The sequence below is a fragment of the Molothrus ater genome, chromosome 1 (genome assembly GCF_012460135.2).
Source record: "Molothrus ater isolate BHLD 08-10-18 breed brown headed cowbird chromosome 1, BPBGC_Mater_1.1, whole genome shotgun sequence".
Lineage (NCBI taxonomy): Eukaryota > Metazoa > Chordata > Aves > Passeriformes > Icteridae > Molothrus > Molothrus ater.
This window is the reverse complement of record NC_050478.2, coordinates 100,355,311-100,378,891: the sequence shown is the minus strand read 5'-3', so window position 1 is coordinate 100,378,891 and position 23,581 is coordinate 100,355,311. Positions and strand designations below refer to the sequence as shown.

General features: G+C 38.6%; 1 protein-coding gene across 5 annotated transcripts in view; it reads right to left on the bottom strand.

Annotated features, from left to right (window-relative positions):
• The window catches only part of SPIRE1 (spire type actin nucleation factor 1), a 126,401-nt gene that overhangs the window by 16,394 nt on the left and 86,426 nt on the right, over nt 1-23,581 (bottom strand). For 2 of the 5 annotated variants that reach the window (XM_054517925.1, XM_054517946.1), the window contains exons 5-10: nt 22,511-22,594; nt 20,459-20,623; nt 13,827-13,913; nt 13,323-13,452; nt 9,711-9,752; nt 2,603-2,766 (exon numbers count right to left, since the gene is read on the bottom strand). In XM_054517925.1, coding sequence (XP_054373900.1) covers nt 2,603-2,766; nt 9,711-9,752; nt 13,323-13,452; nt 13,827-13,913; nt 20,459-20,623; nt 22,511-22,594 — 672 coding nt within the window. The remainder of the gene's footprint in view (nt 1-2,602; nt 2,767-9,710; nt 9,753-13,322; nt 13,453-13,826; nt 13,914-20,458; nt 20,624-22,510; nt 22,595-23,581) is intronic. The other 3 variants (XM_054517957.1, XM_036404463.2, XM_054517938.1) reach the window with 2 other exon arrangements.

Here is a 23,581-nt window from a genome sequence, read left to right as displayed (position 1 = left end):
AGCCAGTGGTTAAGTATAAAAAATAGTAAGTATAAACCAAGGCATGGAAAACAGAAGCAAGGAGGAAATCAAATTGGACATAAAATCCTACTTAGACAACAGGTACTCAAGGTTAGTAATTTCAAATTACTACTTCTATGCACAAACAGGCACACTGACAATGCTATTTCAGTCCTACAATTTCTCAAACATAGAGGGCTTTCTTTTGAGAATGAAATCTTGTGTAGGAAGTCCTGATGAACCACTGCATGAATTCCTCCATATCTATACAGCAACTGTTGATTATTATTTTAGACTATCTGACATTTTACATTTGATGTTGGATCAAACCAAACATCCAGGACTCTGCTCTTTTCCAGAGTGTCAAACAATGAGAATTTTACAGTTACTGAGAAAGCCGCAGCTTAAAACATCTAAATCTATTACAGACACAATTTTTGGCCAGATAACTGTAGTTTCACTAGGAAGAGACAATTTTTTTGTATCTGTATCAAAAGTGACTATTAGATTGCTACTTCTCTTAGCCATACAAAGCAAAATGGCACTTCCTGTTCCATGCCCCCTGGAATCTGTGATTTTAGTGGTGATGCAGAAAAATCAAGGACAGAAAGAAGGAAGAATTTATATAATATTCATCCTTGATAGAAAATGGGCATAGGGCTGTATCAGACCTTGCCTTTCACCTCTGCCTGGCTACACTGAGTATTGGGACACAGCCTGCATTGCAACACTCATGAAAGAACAAAGGGGACGCATGGAGAAGAAAATGCATCTGCATCACAGCTCATCTGGTGGTCCACAGCTCAGCAGTGCCGGTATTTCCAGCCTGTAATTTAGGGCACAACACAGTAATAATTTCACTCCCAGTGAGTAACTCCAAATAGGTTAAGCCCAACTCAAACTGCAGACAAAGAGGTGGCCGAGTCATTTACAGGCAATCAGAACAACACACAGACTCTTCTCTGTGTTACATACAAAGTAAAAGTCAGGGAAGAAATAAAACATTTGGACAGAGCAATATTCACTCTCTTCCAATGTTCTGTGTCCTTCACCACCTTGAAAAACTTCACCCAAACTCCCTTCAGTTTATTTTCACTACTTTAGCACTCTTCCTGAGCCCAACCAGTATTCCGCTGAGCATCTTTATCATCTCAGTTGCTTCACCAGCTATTTCTATTGACCCAAACTGGTCCAGCATCTGTTCTCTGTGACAGCTCAATGTGGTTGATTTATTTTCAATTTATCTTTTGCTCTATGTTCCAGAGCTTGTTCCATACCAGTTTGCTTGCCTACACAGTATTCCCTAATCAATAGTCATGTTTAGACTTTTTATTTTTCCCTTCTACAAGAAACATTTCACATTTCCCATTACACAATTTTCTTTTACTGTCTTCTGCTCATTTTGTGTGTGAAATAGCATGATGCTTCAGGATACACAGAGGTACAGGCTGTAAGACCCAACTCTCACTGACAGATCTTAGTATTCCTGCACCCTGCCCAGCTTCATTCATATTAACAAACCACATATAGCCTCCATTGTAATTTTAAAGACTGATGAGTGATCTCAGAATGCAAATCTCTTCTGCTTTCAGAACAGATGCACCAAATTATGCACCCACACAAGTCACCCACAGGATAACCCCAAAGAGGGCCAACCTTTCACAGATCAGAAACTATGCAAAGAGATAAATTTCTCCCCACATATATTTCTTCCCAGCCTCCTATCTTTCAGCATAGACGCCTTTGTAACCACCCTGTCAGGAAACCCCTCCTTTCCCATTTACAAGAGAGAAAAAGAGTCAGGGAAGACTGCTTTCCCCAGGCTAAAATTATCCTCTGTGAATAAAGCCTGCCTGCATGTGCTTTCCAGACAGCTTAACTTTCAGAAAGGTCCAAACTCAATTAATAACACTACTGGTCCAGAAGACAAAGCTCATTCTTGAGGATGTAATGTTGGTGCTTCCTGAGGATCATATATAATGCAGCTTTGAAGCTAAAAAGCTTTTTAAGGTTTTCTCCTTCTAATGCTCTTTTAAATCTTTAACTCTTCATTTGGAGTGGATGAATTCAAAATTATTTCTCCATCTGAGTGGTATTTGCTTGTCTCTATCCATGAAACATTTTTGGGGTGTTCCTTCCCAATCTTATATAGCAAATTAATGCACTGACATTTGCACCAAACTGCAACCCCTCTGGCACAGCTGCTGCTCTTTATTAACAGCTTTTATGGTGAGGCTAGCCCCATATCTGAGTCCTTTAGCAGCTACTGCATGAGTGCCAGAAGGGTGCTATGTACTTTCCTAAATTCCCAAAAGCATAATTGCTACAAACACACTGTGGACAGATACTGGGTATTTAGGAAAGTAAGTAAATGTGGGTTTAAGGCCAAAATTACCATTTAATCTTTCAAAAGAGTATTCTCCTTTTTTGGGTCTGATTTAGTATTTTTGAAGTTCTGTGGGCCGACAAAGCAGCCATGGAAAATTCGGATTATAATTTGCACACATAATTTGAGTCACTTCTCATCTGATCAGTTCAGCAAACTATGAAGCAAGAGTCAGTTCTGACAAATCGAGAAGCAAGTTGTGTCCTGATTTTTTACCTCTGAGTCTGAGCTGTCAAGCTCAGCCAATGTGGGAGCCTTAAGGAGTCTCTTGCGTTGCACTGTCACTTGTGTGGCCCCGTTCTGCTTTCCTTGGGGTGCCGGGCCGCCGTTCACTACAGAGGCATCCACTAATTTTCTGCCAGCCTCTGGTGTCGGTACTTCTACCAAAAGAAACAGAACAATTGGTGTTTGCACCTGAAATGCATTTTGCCTTCTCAAATCTTACTGTCAAGGCAATACACACAAAAGGAAAAAAAAAATTATTGTGATAGTTGTATCTGTGTAATTATTTTACTTTTAGCGATTCACTTCTCAGACAATTACAGGCAATGGCTTGCAGTTCAGAAGCAGTATGAAAGAATGAAAGCAGTGCAAAAAGCAGCATTGCATAACGCTAAAACCCAACCTCACACCAACACCAATCAGCTTTGAAAAAATTGCCTTGTTAAACCCAAAAATATTCTTCCTTCAAGGTACAGTCTGTAATTAACTATGTAACAAGGACCAGAAGAATGCACAACCATATCTGGGCAAGTGGGTTTCCAGTGAATCTGAAGACAACACCACACAGAAATTAGGAGGTTTAGCATGGAGTAAACCCAGTTTTTCCTGTGAGGACAGAATTGCACTTTACTCTGTGCAAAGGATACAGAGAAGGAATGAAAATGAGGTAAATAATGAGCGTTCATCAAACACATGCACAACTCTTGGGCTTGCTTGGCCGTTTGTAATAAAAACAGGTCTGAGAGGTCAGACCTTCATGGGACAGCAGAAACATGAGGCTCCAGCTCTATTTTCATCTACATAACTTTACAAGGATGAAACTCCACTGAGTAAATTACTTAGGATTTCTGCCAGTGTGCAATGAAGATGCATCTTGGATAAGGTAAGCTTTGGGTCTGCTGTGCTTAGCCCAGCTTAGCTTTTGACATTAAGATAATGACCTAGCCTTTGATATTTTAGGAGAGCTTAGAGTTTGGTCTGATAAATCAGTTTTATCCCTGTAAAAGTACAAAGTACAGTATTCCAATCTGAAGAAAATTATGTTGGAGGGACAAGGAAGAGAAGCTTTTAATCTCCCATCTGCATGTATGTCTAAGCAGCTGGTCTTTCTGCAAATGTGTTTTTCTACTCATGTAATTATAGGACTCCTTCCCCAGCCTTGTAATAACAAGGTACCTCTAGGTATTATAAGGCTAGGTTAATGATGAGTAATTATTCCCATTTTTATACAGGGTGAAAAGAGGCACAGAAGGTCAAGTGACTTGTACCTTAGGTTACTGGGAGGACGAAGACAGGGAAATGATATCACCCAGATCTTCACAGCGCCAACAATGCAAGTACTCACACATCATTTGGAGTTACTTACACAGTTGCCCTGGTATAAAAGACAGTCACTCCTGCTACAACACCATTTGCATGGATAAAGCCACCCTTGCACCAGGTAAATCAAAGCTACAGACTACACAAAGCACCAAAGCACAGCTACAGAAGTAGGTCTGTTTAACAACATTCCCACCACAGCACCTATTGAAATAAACAAACTAAGAAAGTGAATAAGTTAAACCAATATATATATTTCTAAAGAATTATCCAGGTTATTGTTAAATGCTGGAAACGGATCTAAAAAGGAGAGGAGGTGCATTATAGTTGCTATATAAATCATATCTTTAACTGGGAGTATAAGAAAAGGCAATTATTTGGGCTAATAAAGTCATGGTGACATTCCAGACCCATGAATCTGTGTACTACAGTGTTATTACTGCCTTCAGGTCCTTCCTACAAAGAGCTGCAATCAAAGACTTAGACTCCCTAACCCTTACTTCCTATCTTCAAAGGCTTTGCTAATGGCTGTCCTGACTACCACAATGGCTTACAGGTCATGGGTTTTCTTCCTCCTGGATTTCTGTGGATACAGCATGGGCGTCCCCCACATCAAATGCATTCCTGCTCTGCCAGCAGCTCAACACAATTCCAGAAAGAGACAGCAGGAAAACAAAACCCAAACTGCCTCCCCTCCCTGCTGCCAGTGACACTTCTGGAGACCTCATAACTAGCTGGCACGTAGCTGATTGAAGAAGTTCTGGCTTTCCCAAATGAGCAAGAAAAACCTTTGATTTGTCTTTGGATGGCACAGGGTGGTTCCTGAACAGACCATCCAAGGAAGCAACCCCAGCACCACCCACACAAGAGCCAAAGGTGGTGCCCCTTCCCCCCTAAACCTCCTGGGTGGGGACTCCCCTGCCTGGTGGTATGGAGGGTGAAGAATGCCCTGTAGGCATTGCTGGACTCACTGGGAGATAAATGATGGAAGGCCAACAGCACTGCCCTCCTGCCAAAAAGCAAAACACACAATAGGCCTGGGGAAAGGAAAAAGGGGGGACACCACCAGACACACCCTATGGCAGGGGATGGAATGTGTTTTCACATCAAAAATTGTTTTCTGGTGTTTTTTGTTTGCTTGCTTTTTTTTCTCCCCTAGTAATATAGGCCAAATTTCCTTAGGCCTCAGAAATGTAACTCTCTGGTCCATTTTGAAAGTAATTTAGGTAGCCAATCACAATCTAGGAAGCCTAAACCAGCTGTTATTTGAAGTCAGGCACATGCGAGTTGTTCATACATATTGCTGAGTTGCTCATATATTGATTCAAGTCTTCTTGAAATACCAAAGAAATTTTAGGTGAATCAAGAAGACAACCCATCATAGTACTTGTTTTCAAGGTTTCTTCAGTAGGAAATGTGATTTACCACCATTCTTTCCTCTAGAGAAAAAAAAAAAAACAGTGGGTTTTTGCAACTTGCAAGCACCAAAGAATAATAATAAAAAAGAATAAAATTAGAAAACAGTCCAATCTATAAAATTAATTTGATCAATCACATTCAATTTATCATTCTTGCACTTACAGTACTGAATCCATGTGAATAAATGGATTATCATAATTTAAGGAAAAGATCATGAAACATTGAAATGTTTCAACTCAAGTGTTGAAACATTTGAGTTCCAACAAACAGATATCAAGAAAAATCCTTGTTCTAAAATTGAAACCAGAATCTGTTAGCAGACATAGACCAAAAATTGATTAGTTTGTTTAAACTGTTTTAGTGATCTGTTTGGACAACAGAAACATTTGCAGGTGACGAATAATCACACACTGTCAGAAACAAGATAAAATTATTTAGGATAAACAAGTCAGAAGCAACAAAGAGACTAAATCTTATAAATATGAACATGACAGAAGAAATCAATAGACAATTCTTTGAAACAAAACTTAGATAAAAAAATGGATAGTATTTTACAATCTCTAGGTTCACAGAACACTTAAACATTTTGAAGATGATTTCAATGATATTTAAAAAGGCTTGTGTGAGTTATAGCCTGCGGTTAAGGATTTATTAGAGAGTCAGACCAGACACGCTGGAGGAGTGTCATTTCTCTGTGTTTTCAGGCAGCAAGCACAGTGAACAGTACCTGAAAATTAAATGATTGTGCTTGGTTTCTTTTTCTCTAAGCTTTCATTACAACAGGCAAATGAAAGAAGGCGAAGTCTTGATTTGATTACTTGATTGTTGTGTTGGGCTTCCCTGACCAGCCTTAGGAAGGGGGAGACAAAAAACCCCACTGTAGGATAATATGAAATGTGTCTTTATTTACATATAAGATTATGTCTCGTGAAACAAGGAATTAAGCAGACCACAAATTACATGCAAACCTCAGCAGCCATGTAACCATATGCTGTCTGCTTCCTAACCAGCTCTCCTTGGCCAAGAGTAATGACAGAAACCTGAATTTTCCTCTATCCAGAAAATGTACTCCCTGGGATTATAATTTTTTACACTGAGTTTAAAAGAAGGCTAAAATGGATTTGCAGAATCATTATATGTTTGCTTTTTGCTGGCTATTATGTTGATAATATGGTGGGACATATTACATAATGAGTAAAAGTAACAGAGATGTGCTCATTTCACTGGACTTCAGATGTTGAATTCAAACCTGAGAACTAATAAATCAGTCTTTTGCTGTGCTTGCATCCCATGTATCACTGTGTTATGTAAACTAAAGAGTTTACAAAGACCTGGTGGAGCTCCTGCCTCCCACTGGTCTGAGACAGACATAATCTAAAAGTAATAATCCCCATGAAATTCTATGTTAAATGCTTCAGTTTCCTCTTCTCTCCCTGCCCACCTCCCAGATCCTCCCTTCCCCCAAAATGTGCAAATTGTTTCTGAAATAACAACTTCAAAGCAGCAATGCACACAGCTTTGAGGTAAGAACTCAAGTGTTAAGAGTGGCAATGACTGATCTTTTGAGCTGCATTCAGCACTGCATTGAAATGAAGCTGCTTTTCAGCTATTTTTCTATTAAAGGAAGTGGTAATGACTGCCCTGGTCCCCACTTGTTATCTGTGTACCTCTCAGGTAACTCACTACAGGTGGCTACCACTCGCTCCTTCTATTCTGCCAGAAGGAAAAAGCAGTGTAAAAGGAGACCCCAGGAGCCCCTCCTCTCCTCTTCAGGAGAACAGCAGGCAGATGTGTGGAGCTGGGCACTGTGACACACCAACTACACTGGCTTGGTGCCAGCAAAAGTCTTCTCAGGATTCTGAATCCTCTCCATCGCAGGCAGCATGAATAATAGAAACCTGCACCCGTCCTTTAGCACTTAGCAGGAAACACTTCTCTTTTTCAGCTGGTTTGTGGGGTTTTTGTGACAGCAATTCCATCAAGCAGAGTGCAATGAAAGCAGTGAAAAAGCAAGTGTGTGCAAGCAGTGATGAAAGCACAGTACAGCCTGTCTGCCTCTAAAAGAATGAAAAAAGTAAAAGCACGCAAAGCAACAGCATCCAAAATTACTGCTTATCTGCTTACTATTAATATCCCAACCCATCTAATTCACTTCACTGCTCATCTGGTGTCTCATATCAACCTAACTGGAATGTTTTAATCATCATGAATTTACTTCTAAGGACACTTTATCAGATCACTCAGTCACGCCATATGATGCTACTTGCTGAGAACCACATGACTTGCAAAAACAAAACCAATCACATTTGGGAGATGGATAAAGAAACCAGGAAGAGTTCTTCGGTGGTCAGTCAAAACCAGCAAATCCAAGTACAGTACAGATTTTTAAAGCTACTTCTTTGAAATAAAAATATTATGGTTATGAATTAATGGATTACAAAATATTGTTTGGATTTAAACAAATGAGGATGTCTCAGAATTCTTAGAAATGAAAGGCAAAAGAAGCAGACAGACACACATAGAAAGACAGATCTGAACATTTCCCTTTAGCTGGTCACTGGCATATTCAGTTTTATATTTTTAAAACTAGAACTTTTGGCACGTTGAAAGTAGCAGTACTTTTTGAAAACATAAGTTTGCCTGTTTATGCTTCTGTCTGAGGCCCTGGGGACCCTGCAGCTTTCAGTGGAGTAAAATATGATGCCGTGTACATATGTAATCTGAATCCCAGCAGACAGCTGTAGTAGCTGCATCACACACCACGAAGTGTAAGGTTTCACAAAAAGGCTTGAGCTGCATTAACAGCTTGTCACCTCCTCTGACAGCAGAGCCTGTTCCTTCCACCCCTGCTCATCAGCTGCCCTCCTCAGCCAGCTCTCTGATCATCTGATCAGATAGTAGGCACCTTTCAATCACTAAAAGAGCAGAAGAACAACCTGGTAAAAAATATTAAAAGTATTTGTTCCTGGGTTATGGGAGTTTAACACAGTCCTCCTGTGAATAAATGAGCAGGACTGACACAGAGAAGGGGCAGAATCACATGCTTAGAGGGGAGCCTGGGGAGGAAGGGAGCAGTGAGAGTCCCTCCTCCCCTCTCAACAGTGGCAAGCTGTTTCCTTGGCTCAGTCAGAACAGGGAGCCATGTTCACAGATATGTCACTTGTGAACTGTGTTCCCATATTACATAAATGCTGTATTTTTTAGGTTATAGTAATAAAAAAACTTCTGTGTGGTCTTTCTAGTTCACAATATGCCAGCATTTCAGTCAGATGATGCCTTTCTGTGGGGAAAATAACCAGATGAGGCTAAAGTATGCATGGAAAAACTGAGGATGTGAACTGTGCTGAAGTCCTAGATGAGATGTTTCTATCTGTAACTCAGAGGAAGGAGGGGAGGTGGTACATGGATTTATTTGGAGACATTTTTGAGAGTCACCTAGGGGAAATTAGATAAGAGCTAGCTATCTCCTCTGCCAACAAACCTTTAAGGGTGATGTTGAATATTTCCAACATCAATGATGGAAATTTTGGGCCTGATCATCCTGGAATGTTAGTGTATAATGAGGAAGGAACGAATTATTTTCTGGCTACTAAGCTATCTGACATTGCAGTATCCAAAGGGCAGCAGGTTCATACAGCTGCTGCATGTCCTAACTAATGGCTCACCAGAGGAAACCTGAAAACTTATATTAGATAGTTGATGAAGGGTCACCTTTTGGATCCTCTGTACCAGCTATTACCAGCAAACCTTATTTTTCCAACAAGTAAAGAAGGAAGGTTTATCCTTTTTGTTGGTGAATGTCTTGGATTTCATACCTCACAGAGCTTTTGCCATAAAGACACTGTAGAACTGACAGTTTCTTTCTAGATCAATATACATAGGTATATTTCATGTAATCTAGAAAGGTCTAGAAGTGAGTTCAAAGCTAGTTTTAGGATCCTGGTGAGAAATGAAGTACTGCAAAAGATGGTCTAGCCAAAAAGTGAGTGCAAAGACACAGAAGTCAGATTTATCAAGAAATAAATCAGACTTGAAGGTGATGCTGAACTCTGCAATCATTTTAAGAGTCTGGAATTGATCTGTATCACCTTATTTTGTTTATTAATTTAAGCAGAATTGCAGCATTCTGGTCAATACACTCTGTATTTCAGGTGAAATGCAGATGTTTCCTGTACCTAGGCATCCTTTTATGGCAAGGGAAATGTAAGTATTAATAACTAATCTATCTAAATTTTTTATTTTCACTGACCATATCTTGGAAGAATCCCTTCAAGTTTCTTTCTTAGATGGGAATTCAACAAACAGATGGAACAAATTTCACAATAAGCACAACAACCACGTCAGGTGGTGCAGCACATTTTACCTGACAAGTCAAAACTGTAAGACATGCTAAGTGGCCGTATTGCTGTAAAAAAAAGAAACAAACACAACAAGAAAAGAAAATGATTCAGCTCTTAGAAAAGCAGAAGGATAACAAAAACAAAATATTAACTCTACTTGAGACATTTTGGACTCTCTTGCTTAAATCCAAAATGTGTCAGACATACAACTGCTTTACTGTAGTAAAGTTTAAAGTCTGAAAACTACAGTAGCGTAAATGGGACTTGCAAACAGAGCAATTACATTACTAGTAAATCAAGATTTTTGGAATTCAATAAATCAAATATCAAAACAAGAGACAAATATCTAAAAAATCTAATACTCTAAAATAAAATCACCACAAAAGAGCAACAGGAAAAAGGGAAAGAGAGAGAGAGAGAGAGAGGAGAGAAAGAGCTGGAAAAAAATTGAAAGCACAAAGACACATTTCACACAAGTTTCAGTGACCTGAAATAAAGATATTTTTAATTTTTTTAAGCATAATCTCCAATGATTATAATTAAACTAATAAAGAGAGACACCCAAGCTAAGCTTGTGCAGTAGAGCAATCCTCCTTAAAGGGGATGGAAAAAAAGGCCAAACAAAATCTGATTTGTGCTGATTCCTGTTGTTTTTAAAAACCTTAGGAGGTCCACTTAGCCTTTAAAATATATCCATAATATTATTCTCTTCTTCCTGGACCTCTGATGATTTTATTGTCAGATAAGAAAGTGGTCGGATGTTTTTCATTTCTGGAAAGACCTGTCCATATTTCCAAGTAAACAGTGTATTCAGGGAGCAGACCCTCAAAATATTTTTCAACTGAAAACAAAATTTCAGTGCGCTAATCCAGATAAGCCGGCCAAGCCCAATGGCAAGAATGTGCAAAAATGCATCAAAATTGAAATCAGCTTATGTGTTTTACTTGACAGGTGATCATCCTGCAAGCTGGTTGAAAGAGCTTGTCAAACACATATACCACTGCCCTAAAAGATGTTTATGAAAAGGTTGTACTGGGACAAGTTTTGCTCATGAGAATAATTTAAAGTGCTGCATGCAGTAGGTGGCTGACTCAGAGCTAAATTTGGGAGTCAGGGAAGTTTTTCTGTATTCATTAACTAGAAATTATGCATAGGTAATAGCTACAGTAACAGTATCAAAATTTCTGTCCATACTTAGCATAAAGGCACAATACTTAAAGCAGAAGGGTGTTTATCACCTGATGCTGAGACATTGATAAAACCTGCACATGAAACAAAGTTTTCTCCAAGCTCTATTAGCTCCACTTGCCTAAGTCACAAACCCATGGTTTTAATTAAAAGCACATGTACCTCAAGGCTGTGCTTGTCTCCATGGCTTACACTGATGATTTTAGGGGGTCATTTGAAAGCTCACTCCAACTCCTCTACTCAAACCTCTCCCTTTGTGAGCACAGTTCAACCCCATTCCCACAGAAGGTTTAGACTGAGACTGGCCAGGGTAGAGAAGATCTTACCTGTACCATGTGTGGTGCAGAGAGAGGGACAAAGCCTGTGGCTGCTGGGGAATACATGCCATAGGTACAGCCTTAACACAGAGGAGGAACTGCAAGAGTACAGCCCCTATTCACCCCAACAGCCAACTGTAGTTGGGCTCTTGACTGTATAAACTGAGCAAAAAGGAGTTTGGGACATGTGAAACATGTCTGGGACATGTGAAACACACCTTATGCTCCTGAATACATCACTGGAATGTGCTATTTTCTTTCTCCTTTTTAATAGCAACAAATATTTCTGTCCAGATGGTGTAAGTGTCCCACATGGTGTTTCTACTTAGATTTATAATCCTTAAACCTCATTACCTTACATGTTGTTACACTAAATTACATTCAGTGGTCATTTAAACTGTATGGCAGATCTATTTATGGTGCCATACTGAATGCCACTAACATTACTCTGTTCCCAAACTGCACAAGCACATTCTTTTTTAAAAGGAACTTAAGGTGTAACAATCATTCCAATTGTGAGAAAGAATGAAACCTCATATGTCAACATAAGGAAAATTATCTTAAAGGCCTTTGGTCTTTTTAGTTCTTCATGCCAGCAACTAATATATACTTGGAAAAAAGTTTGCATCCACTTTTACACCTCCATTAATGTGGCATTTAATCCAGTCAATTCACTGGACTTAAGAGGAATTACCCCAGTTCCAAAACACAAAAATTTAATGCTCTAAAAAAAAGGGAAGAATTAGTGGAAGACAGGTATCCCTCATTGGAGGCAATGCCTTGAAATCAGTCCAGAAGTCCTAAGCAGTAGTGGTTCAAAATTTAACATCAGTTTTAGAAACTGTTTACTAACTGGGTTTGATTCCATTTATATCAGTTAGAAATTGCAAAGATTTATTAGATTAGGTTTGCTGCCCCTGAGACAACACAGTAGTTCCCAGACAGACAACATATAAAACACTGAAACTGAATGTTTGAAAGAAAAGTAAGGAATCATGCCACATTTCTACAAGCTTCCTACATTTGGAAAAAAGTCTAGGCCTGTGAGAAATGTTAATTGATACAGCAAACATAAACTAAATCCAAACCAGAAACTGGAAGGCCCAAAAAATCCAATATTTGAAGCATTGTTCTTTTACAAACGCACGCAAGCATTCCCCAAACTCCATCAAGCACTTCAAAAACAATGCAACAAAGCAAGACTGATGGAATTGGTTTTCTCCAGAAACAACGGGTTGTCACAATCCACTTGAATCTGGACCAGTGCCTTTGGGCACATGTGGCAAGTACAAATATCTTTCAAAAAGCAGTGACACGTGAGTACGTACGTGGATTTTTGACAGTTTTCAGCCATAAGATTCTACATTTGCTCTTTAAAAATGTAGCTACTTCAGTTTTTCTGATACAGATTAATACAGTACACTGAAAGCAATCTAAGTCACTATGTAAGCCTGTATTTGTCATGCTTTTGCCAGCAGAACCACTGAACTAATAATGCAAACGGGTGACTGCTGCATCGCATAGTATTTGCATCATTTCATAGTGGTTTGCTGAAAATACACTGCAGGAATGAAATGCTTTGCAGTGCAAGTCTGAATTATTTTCCCATGAAAAAACCTACAAACATGTTTTCCATAATTTGGAAAAGGAAGCAAAGACTTAGATACAAAATAAATGCAACAGATTCAGTAAACAAAATAAAAGCCGATTTAAAATTAAATAAGTTGATGATGCTAAAAACAGGAAAAAAAGAGAATAAGTTAATTAAAAATCAACATGTAAAGAATACTTTCAGATAGTCAAGGTATACTGCACTAGAGACAAGCAATACCTGTTCCATTCTCAGCAAATCTAACATAAACTTTCACGTGCAACAAGCAAAACAATACCATTCCATTTATCTAATACACGAAAAACTTGAATGGAATCAAGCTGAACCATTCAGTTTCATACTTTAAAATATAACTAAGCACAAAGATTGCACAGCCCTAGAAAAGCCTGTAGGCTATTTCTTTTTCTGAAGGATTAATTTTATCTTTGGTGACATCTGCACAGATGTGGCTAACATTGCTGCTTCCTTTGTGGGAAGTGTTCTGTGATGCTGCAGGTAAAAATTGGCCAGGTGCTTACCCAGCCTGCTCCGCCTTATCTCATCAGGGGAGACTGGACGTAACTTCCTCTCTGCCTTGATCTCCTCCAGGATCCTTTCATGGAGGCTGCGGGGCCGTGGCGGGGTTGGTTTCAGTTTCCTTGCCGAGGCCTTGGGATACAGAGATAATCATATTTACATTGAAAAGTGCATCCTTGAAAGAAGATTTCACACTTTTTTGGAAAAAAAATGTGGAATGCTGTGATATGATTTTGCATGCACTCAATTTCAAACCTCAGCATAAATTGAAAGAGGGTTTTATGCATCGTGGTTCCCTAGGGATAAAGGGCTGCTGGCAATAACAGCTGTTAATTGGGATGTGTAACACACTACACACTGCTCTTTTAAGGGATCCTGTTCTATGTACAAAAGACAGTATTTCTGAAAGCCCTGGCAGAAAATATGATGTTTAGGTATTTGCTATTACCAAACATGCTTTGAAAAGCCACTGTTTTGTAAGGAATGAAGGCCACTGGATTACGTACAGGATTTAATGGAGGTCGCGATCGGATGAAATCCAGGATTATTTCATGGGCACTCTTTTTTAATCGAGGTGGGATGTCACCGTTGACCTGGAAAGGAGAAAGTGAAATATATATTGCTGTGTTTCACATTTATATTTATATTTCACATTTATGCAGATGAGATCAACTGGAAACTCACAACAACCCTGACAGAGCTGCAGTGTTCTGACACCTGCACCAGACATAAAACCCCACCAGTCCTGAGTGGAGCAAGAATCCATATGGAGAGCACAGGCAAGCAAAAAGAAAAGGTACTTAGCAGCTTTTCAGTTTTGCTGATGGCTGCAAAATAACTCCAACTGCAGCAGCTTTAAGCAGCAATATTGAGGATTTTGAAGTAATGAAATCAAGCATCAAGGCTGCAATTGTGTCTGTGGGAGAAGAAGGTTTCCTCACTGTAAATCAGATATTTCTGTAGCAGAGGGGCTGGGTGAGGACTGTTTGTTTTTTTTTTTTGGTTTTCTCCAGAAACACTTAGACATTTAGATGTAAGACCATATTCAAGACATCACAGGGAAGAATCATCAGTTCACTATATGTACAGGATTTAAAGAAAGCAATGGAAGTTTTCATATCATATGAAGAATGTACAAATTGTAAGCTGGGAATAAGTGTATGGATTTTCTTAAAAAGACTCCCACCTGTCAGGTTCAGTTGTCACAGAGCACAGTGCCCAAGCATGCTGTCAGGGACAAGAGATCATCCTATGTCATATATATCATTCTGCTACCTCCTCTTACTGCACAGTAGCTGGCCATCAGCCCTGTCCTCCAATTTGACAGAAATTTCCATGACACTGCATTGCTTAGACCAAGTATTCCATATTTCAGACTTCTTTTTTCTTTTTTAAGGGTCAGGTTTTTTGGGTTTTTTTGGTTTTTTTGTGGGACTCTATTCATACAAACTCTGTAGCCAGAAAACCTGTGTAAAGACCCATGTCTGGTTTGACAAATAACATGCTCTTTTCCTAACCAGAAGGACTGCTGCTATCACAAAACGGGGTTTACATGCCCATAAGGTCACCTGAATATGATCCCTAATTGAACTTCACCAATGCCAGGCAGCTTCCATACAAGCTCTGCTCACCTCAGGCATGCCCCATGTCCAGGCTGAAGCTGAGTGACAGCCTCCTTGAGAAGATTCATCCCTTGCCCTCTAAGAAATCAGATACAGAGTCCCTCCTGGGGAACATTTAATTGCTTTCCTGAGGACTCTATCTGGAGATATCCTAACCCAGACACGCTCCAAACTCTATTTGTTCCACCCTCCTTAGTTTCCTTAGAGTGAATTTCATGTTGCTTGGCAAAGAATTCCAAGCTGCTAAACTCTGCAACTTGCATCATCTTCTTAAAAATAGTGCAGAAAAATTAAAATGGAAAAGGTTTATACTAAACCATGATTTGACATTTCCTGATGAGGAGAATACTATTTTAAGGGATGTGATTGATTTCTTGTGTTCAAAGACTGAGCAGTTTTTTGAGGCCAGCATGCCCTGGAAGATGGTTAATGAAATGAGAAGTGTCTCTTCCCTGAGCTACTGTTCATCAGATGTCAAAGTTGATGGCTGAAGTTGAGAATTATTACCATCAGAACAGCCGTTTTGTAAACTGCTAATCTCTGTTGGAGCCTCGGGGAACAACCCTCTGTGTGACAATAGTCAATAAATAATACATGGCTCTGAGCCTTTCACCTCAGGGCACTCTAGGCCCTGACTTAATGCCACCAGGGTATAATTAGTATCAGTATTACCATCTGATTGGAAAAAGAGAAATGTAGGATTTGCTTAAGTGATTTTCCACAGGATACATGGCGAGCTGGTGGCCAAGAAAGTGGATGCTTTGCAGCCAAGAAGCCAAGAGCAGGAGCATCAGTGGCAGAACCCACCTTTTCATACTTGGCACCCAAACAAGATACTGACATGAAAGATACTGCAAGGAAACTTTTATCCTCTCTGTTCAGACTAGATTTATTTAGATTTATTTATTTACTCAAACTAATTCTCTCTGTAGTGAGCAACTTCAAATGCATCCTTTACTTTTACTTAATTAAAATTCATGGCTCTTGATTAAAGTCTCAATCAAAGACATTGCACAGATGCAGCCATGATACCCAGGCTGCAGGGGAAAAAAAACCACCAAAACACAAGGAAAAAGTTTGGTTTTTTTTTTCCTCTCCACATAACAGGCTGGCCCCAACTACAAACCAGTATTTGAAATAAAGTAGAACTACCTTAAGCCTTCATGTGTGTAAAACAGTTTTTGTATAGCAGTATGCATTAGAACAGACAGCATGAAAAAAGCTTAACCAATTATTATAAAAATCAAACACAAATGTAGAGATCTAAACAGCTAATGCACAGAAAAAATTAGCATGTCATTATCTACCAACAACCTGCTACCATCACATTCTAATATACAAACATGGATTTGCAATTTAAAAAATAATGGCAAATGGTACTTAATTACCTCTGGTTGAAGCTCAAAGCTTTAAAAATGGTGACCCCAAGCAAGAATTACATTGCTGATAACTTTCACAAAAAATAACATCACCTGTCATTGATACTCAATTATCTTAGTCATTTATTGGTTCAGCTATAAAAGTTGTCAGCAATAAGTAGGAGTGCTATCTTTAAATAACAGTCAATGGGAAACTGATATTGTTGTACTATCTAGAAATTTTCATTTAAAAGAAAATTGCATGGGCACTGAAACAAAGGGGACACACTACATCATTTCCAGAAGAGCACACAATAAAGTTCAGTGGTGAATTAAATTATTTTAAGTAGATATCTATTTACCAGCTTGCATTATGCAGACACTATAGTGTTTTAGTCAACACTGTTGATACACAGTATATTGACACCCCACAGCAAGCTGAAGCAGCAATGTCCAAGAATGAAGTGCTCTGGTATTTCCCATCATGAGGTACTATACTCACACTGCTGTTCCTGCACATCTATTGCAGAAACAAGTTTATGATACCACAGGGTAACCACAGAGTCCCTCCTCTGAATACCCCTAAAGCATAACTAGGAACTGCAAAGCTCTCTGCTCTACCTAGGATGACTCCTACACTTCTGTAGAAACATGTAATGAAGGTGTAAAATGAAAAGCACAGTTCCCCTGCTGAAAGCAACTCACCACAACCAAGTCAGACTTGTGTGTAAGGGGACAACAAACTCTACAATGTCCAGCTGGATAAAGTGGTCAAAGTCCTTTGCACAGCAAAGATCACATTCTCTGTGTCCTGCTTGAAGCATATGAACTCATGCTTATGAAAATACTGTCTGTGCACAGCTGTAACTGCAATTAACCTAAGTACTCTAAGATGATAAATACTGCAAAGAAGTAAATGGAAAAAAAAAAAAAAAAGAAAAAAAAACCCACCCATGCCACAGGATTCTCAGCTTAGATACTCAAATTACTGGATATTTTTGATAATAATGGCTTCAACCTGCATGTTTAAATTCCCCTTCTGCAACATGGCCAATACCACTGCATGACAGGTACTTGTGAAGAGCTTGAATATGATGACAAGAGTGCTCTTACCTACACAGAGTGTAACTGTTATGTAACATAATGCTGAGTTTGGATAGGGCATAAAAGTACCTGACAGGCATGTACTGAGCAGGTAACACAAGAGATATCAGCTACTGTTCAATAAGCACTGCTCAAGAAATACAGTGAATGGTGCATATCTTGGAGGAAGGTGGAGACGGGCAGAAAGCAGAGCTAATTGTGAAGCACAATTTAACTGAAATTAAAAATTGTAGCTCAACACATACAAATAATCAAGAAAAATTAAACCTAAAAGAGCAATTTAATTCTTACATTTCTTCATTTCCAGGTGTTGACTCTAGCAATGACCACAGCTTTTAGCTTTTGTGCGAGTGGGTGCTTCATAGGTGAGGAAAGCTATTAAATCTCTCTAAGGTAGATACTTAAAGTTTATAAAATTCCAGAATGAAAGCTATCTTGCTCCCACAACAATTGCAGCAATGAGGACTCTTGCCTCAGGATAGAAAGATGACAAATCTGAAATTATTTTCAGATGTACTGAAATAGAAATGCCAACGTCACCGAAACAAACGAAACCAGTTATTTACCAAAAGCCCAGAATTTGACATTTTACATCTTCAAAACATTTTGAATATTTGCACTATAACAATGGGTGAGAACAGGAAGCTCCAGTTACTGCTGTCTGTTAGCACAACAGTCTGATACACTAAAATATGGCCTAACAGGAACATCTGTTCCTTCCTTAATTTCTACGCAGAACACTGAGCAGTCAATGACAGATCAAGATACTCTTTTAAACACAGCATCACATTAACAAAAAGAACAGTAAAGATTTCATGTTGCATTTCATTTATTTAAAGAAATTACTTATTACTTTGGAAATTTACTTAACCTCTTGGTATCATTAGTAGGATACATGTCCTCACAAGCTAACAAGTCTAAACCTACCACCCATAAATTTTAAGCAAAATTACTTTTAATACAAATTTTGCTGAGCTATTTTGAATAATAGAAAGAAATATAATCCATCTTTCTTAGACTTCCTTAAAATTCAGATTTGGGATCCTTTTCTCCTCTTCTCAAGAACCACAAAGCTTTCTGCTGATGGGAATCCATACAATCAACTTCAACCTGATATAGCCAGTTAGAAGATGCATCTATGCAATCTAACTAAACTTGTAATTCTGTGTGAATCCTTCAGGTTCCACATGTTCCATGTCAAGCTGCACTCTCATTGTTGAACATACTTTGCACAATCTTCAAGCAGACCCTGCAGCAGAATCCAAGTTACTGAGCTTAAGGTTTCCAGTAAGAAAGAAGTGATTTTTCTAACACAATGTCATCAGCACTTGTCAGACTAAGCCAGCAATTGCATCACAGACAGCCCTACAGGTACTGTATCTGCAGCTGATTGCAATCACATTTATTTCCAGAGTTCACTTTGGACAATCAGTCTAGAAGACAAGATAGCAGGCCAAAAATAGCTGCTTCCAGGGATTTTGTACAGAGCCAGAGTCTGGATAAGCAGAACAGCAGCTGTGCCCCCAAGATGTACCACATAATGAAGGAAATCTCTTCTGAAGAGGCAGGAGCTTGCTTAGCAGCAGCTGAATTAAAAGCTGGTCTGACAAAAGCAAAATTAGATGACCCAGGGCTTCCCATTCAAACAAAACTACTGTTCTGATTGCATACAGTAATTGAGGTCCTGAGGGGACTGGTCCTCTTTTGCAGAGGGTAGTAGGAACACTTAGCACAGTTCTCTGAATTGTTAGGTGAAAGACAGACAACATCATTACCTGGGTATGCATTTACCCTATTGATTTAACATTTAAGCAACATCTGCAGCAGAAAATAAATACAATCGGATAGTCTAAATCCAGATCTCGATTAGGAAAGTATTTTCAGCTCAAGCATAAAAAGCATTTATACGACACACTTTCTGCCTCTCTCATCTGTCTCCCTCATCCCCACCTTCCCCTCTGATTTTTTTTTGGGTGGAATCACAGCTCTGTGGGAAGATTTGTCAGGAAAGTAAATATATCTGAATACTGAATATTCTAAGAACCACAGCTCTGTCACTGTGTGAAGATTTGTCAGGAAAGTAAATACATCTGAATACTGAATATTCTAAGACAATGCTTCCATTGTAACTAATGCCAGGTGAAGATAAGTAAGTGTAAGGTATAAATGTTGACCAAATACACGCCCTTGACAAAGGGATTTACAATGTCCTACCAGATATAAGACACCCTTTAGATCAGTTGCTAGATGATCAGGAAGAAGATATTAATATTGAAAAAAATATATAACCCAAAAGGACAGAAAGAACAGGGAGACACCAGTAAATGTGTTCTGATAAAAAGAGTGCCTCAAGTCAATTTTACAAGCACCTTTATGAGGATCTAGGGAGAGGAGACCCATGAACATTCTCTAATTTGCCATGGCATAGTCTCGATTTGAAAGCAACAAGGAAATATGTTGAAAATAACTGAGCTCAACTTCTACAAATGGAAGATTTTTTTTTTTAACATAGACTATTCCTTGAAAATTTGTAACAGATCACGGTAAAGTAAGTTTACAAACATTGTGATACAGGCAGTTTTCAACCACTGTAGGTTTTCCTTTCCCATCACAGTATCATTCATGGCAGCACTTCACGTTCTGGAACTCCAAAAACTATGTTGCAGCTCAAGATAAATGTACTGACAATAAGAAAAGTCTAAAACAATCTCTCATTGGAAAGCATGACAGGACTTGTGAAATAACTCTTAAAGTGATCACAAACCCAACACAAGTGATTTGTTCAAGCTTATGATAGGTGATAGGTAGGCATGTCTTTCAGACTTTTAAATGCCTGCCACATGGAAAACAAAGTACACTACATGTGTTGGTTTCATATTCTCTCCCTCAATGCACTGCACAAATTTATGATGCCATATAAACCCCATGAACATTAGTATCTATAAGAAATAATAATTTCAAGATTCTCAGAAGAAAAAAAAAAGACAGAAAGAAGACAAAAAAAGGAAAATAACATTTCAGGTTTGAAAAACTCCAGTAAATCTCTTGACTTACCATGACCTTCCTTAAGGTATAGCGTTTGGACCTGATGTCATCCATCAGCATCTCATAGGGTGTGAGCTGATATTCTATGGGCAGTGGGTTGTACTGACGCTCCTGGACTTTCTTCAGTTTAACCCCATTCCGTAAATCTCTCATCACCTGCACCCAAAAACGGGCCTGAAGACCAAAGACACAGAAATTTTACTTCATACCTTACCCATGAATACCACCTCACATTAAACCAAAGTTTCCTTCCAGGACACCACCAAATATTTACAGCTGTACTATTTTAACACATCAACCAAATTCCATTTTATTTTACATAAGCTTATTTTTAACACTCATGAACATAACAAAACTTTGTTGCAACTCAGCAGGACTGCTGGGTCCCACCTCAAGTATGGAAGAGGATCTGAAATTCTCATACCTTACATCTAAATTCCTACTTCAAGTATACTGCAATCACATAATCAAAGTTTTTCGACTTATAGCTAATACTGTGTGAATTAAAACAGTGATTGAATCTGAAACTTTGTTACCGAGGACTCTCCTGTAAAATTTCCTCAAAAGTTGTTCTTCAAATAGAAATTTTCGAATGGACTCCCAAGTCCTAAGATCTTGCTGTCGCAGACATCTTTCATGAAAAATCCTTTCTTAGGATTTTTCCTTGTGAGAAGCTGCAGTTTCAGCAACCAAAGTAAACAATGGTTATCTGCTGCTGTGGAATGCAACAGGTAGACCCGTGATTGGTCTCCTGTGGATGTTGGGATTTCCTGACCACTCATGGCAGAGCTGGCTCTTGCTCTGTCTGAAACACAGATCTTTGTTATTCATTCTTGTCTATTCTTAACTTAGCTAGCTTCTGAAGAAACCTTTTCCTTTCTATTTCTTTTTAGTATAGTCTTAATGTAACATATATCATAAAATAATAAATCAAGCCTTCTGATCATGGAGTCAACATTCTCATCTCTTCTTCATCCTGAAAACCCTTGTGACCATGGTCACATCTTGCACTAGAAAAACTCAACCTATTTTGCTCTGCCTGTAAGAGCACCTCACACTAACACCTCCCTCTCATTTTCTGTGCAGCAGAATGGCTGGAGAGAAGAAAGAACAGGGGGTGGAATTGAAGATTGGAAATTAAAATCAGGTAGTTTGAAGAACCTTGAAATATTTGTCTATGAACTGGCAAGAACAGTACCTAGAAAATAAATAAAGTTACTTCCTGCTTAAGAGTTTCGCTGCTGCCTTTTTCTTTCATCTCTAGAGAAATTCAGCTGGTGGCTCTGTCTACTGCCTGACTGCCCCTCTGAAGGGCAGTCAGCATGGTACCTGTCTAAATGTCCAGTCTGCAAACTGCAAAAGCTTCTCCATGAAAACAGCCTAAGGAAAAATATATTGCTTGGATACTTGTACTGTTTCATCTGTCTGCAAAGGGAAGTTGGGATTTCATTTAGTTCTAACTTGTAGTGGGTTACTATTAATACATATACTTAAAAAACCCCAAAGACTGATTTGAGCACAGTATCATGGAATGGTTTGGGTAGAAAATTCCTTAAAGCTCATCTAGTTCCAGCCCTCCTGCACTGGGCAGGGACACCTTTCACTAGGTTGCTGAAACCTGCTCCTGTGCCTCACCACTTCCATTATAAAGAATTTCTGCTAATATCTAATCTAAACCTCTTTCAGTGTAAAGCCATTCCATCTTGTCCTGTCACTAAATGTCCATATTAAAAGCTCCTTTCCAGCTCCCTCAGAGCCTTCCTTCAGGTACTGGAAAGCTGCTCTAAGGTCTCCCTGGAGCCTTCTCTTCTCTGGGCTGAACAATCCCAGGTCTCAACCTGTTCCCATAGGAGAGGTGCTTCAGCCCTCTGAGCATTTTTTTGGTGTCGCCTGGACTCAATCCAACAGGTCCACATCATTCTTATGTTGGGAGCTACAGAGATGGACACTCTTTCAGGTGGGGTCTCATGAGGGCAGAGGTAATAATGCCTTAATTAAGTTTTATAAAGAAAAATAAACTGCCAGTAGTGATGCTGAATCACTATTCCATTGCTGTCTTACCCAGTCAGCATTTTTCAGTTCATCAAGATCCGTACTGGAATCATCACTTGCCTCTTTGTCCATTTCCTGAATCTTCTTCAGGTTCTGGCAATGAAAAGGAAATGAGTGAATAAATGAAGAGTGGCATTAACTCTCAAGTAAAATTGAAGCTTAATTTTTAATCTCTTGTATCATGTTGTTTGGGTAGTCTACTGAATATTTCATGACTTGAATAGCAAGACTGTAAAAGTAACTTGAAACACTATTTGAATATATTTCTCTTCCTTGGAAAGTTAACCTTAAATGCTGGGAACAAATGTTAAGTTTTGAGTATGAAAGTACTTCAGATATTAACATGCTGGAGATAAAACTACACATTAAAATGTTTATCTCCCTAAATTTTTATATGCACAGAAAAAAAAATCTTAACCACCTGTCAGGTCTGTTAAGCTACAACACAGAAAATATTACCAGCTTGATAAGGATCCATTCATACCAAAATGAATGCTTGTTGAATTCAAGGCAGCTGATTCTTGTAGAAGGAGAAATAAACTAGGAGAAACATTGAATAGTGCCAGAATTGTATATATATATATATTTATATACATAAAATAATTAATTAGCCAGTATAATATGCATATAGATTCTGAAATATCCATAATAAAATCATTTATTATGGATATTTCAGCAGGAAGAGAAACTGTTCTTTAAAAGATGAAAACTGCTGCTTATTAACAAGATCAGATCATGCAAATATGGAAAAGATGGAGTACAAAGGGGCAAAAAAAAGCTTTCGTACCAACAAGAATATGAAAAACAATAAAGTTACAGCAGACCATAGAACAGGCAAGCTTGAAGACAGAAGGCTGTGGCTTTACACAGATTTTCTTATACACATCAACACTTCTTTATTCAAAAGGCTTTTTCTTTTTTTGTTTACTTCTGTATTGAAATGTTTTGGAATCAGCAGTACAAGCAATTTTTCAGTAATCCACTTCACTTTTATGGAGAGTTTTCCAGAAAATCTTTAACAATGTTTAATTAGATCAATTTTCTAAGTACTCACTAATATATCTGAAATTGATATTTATG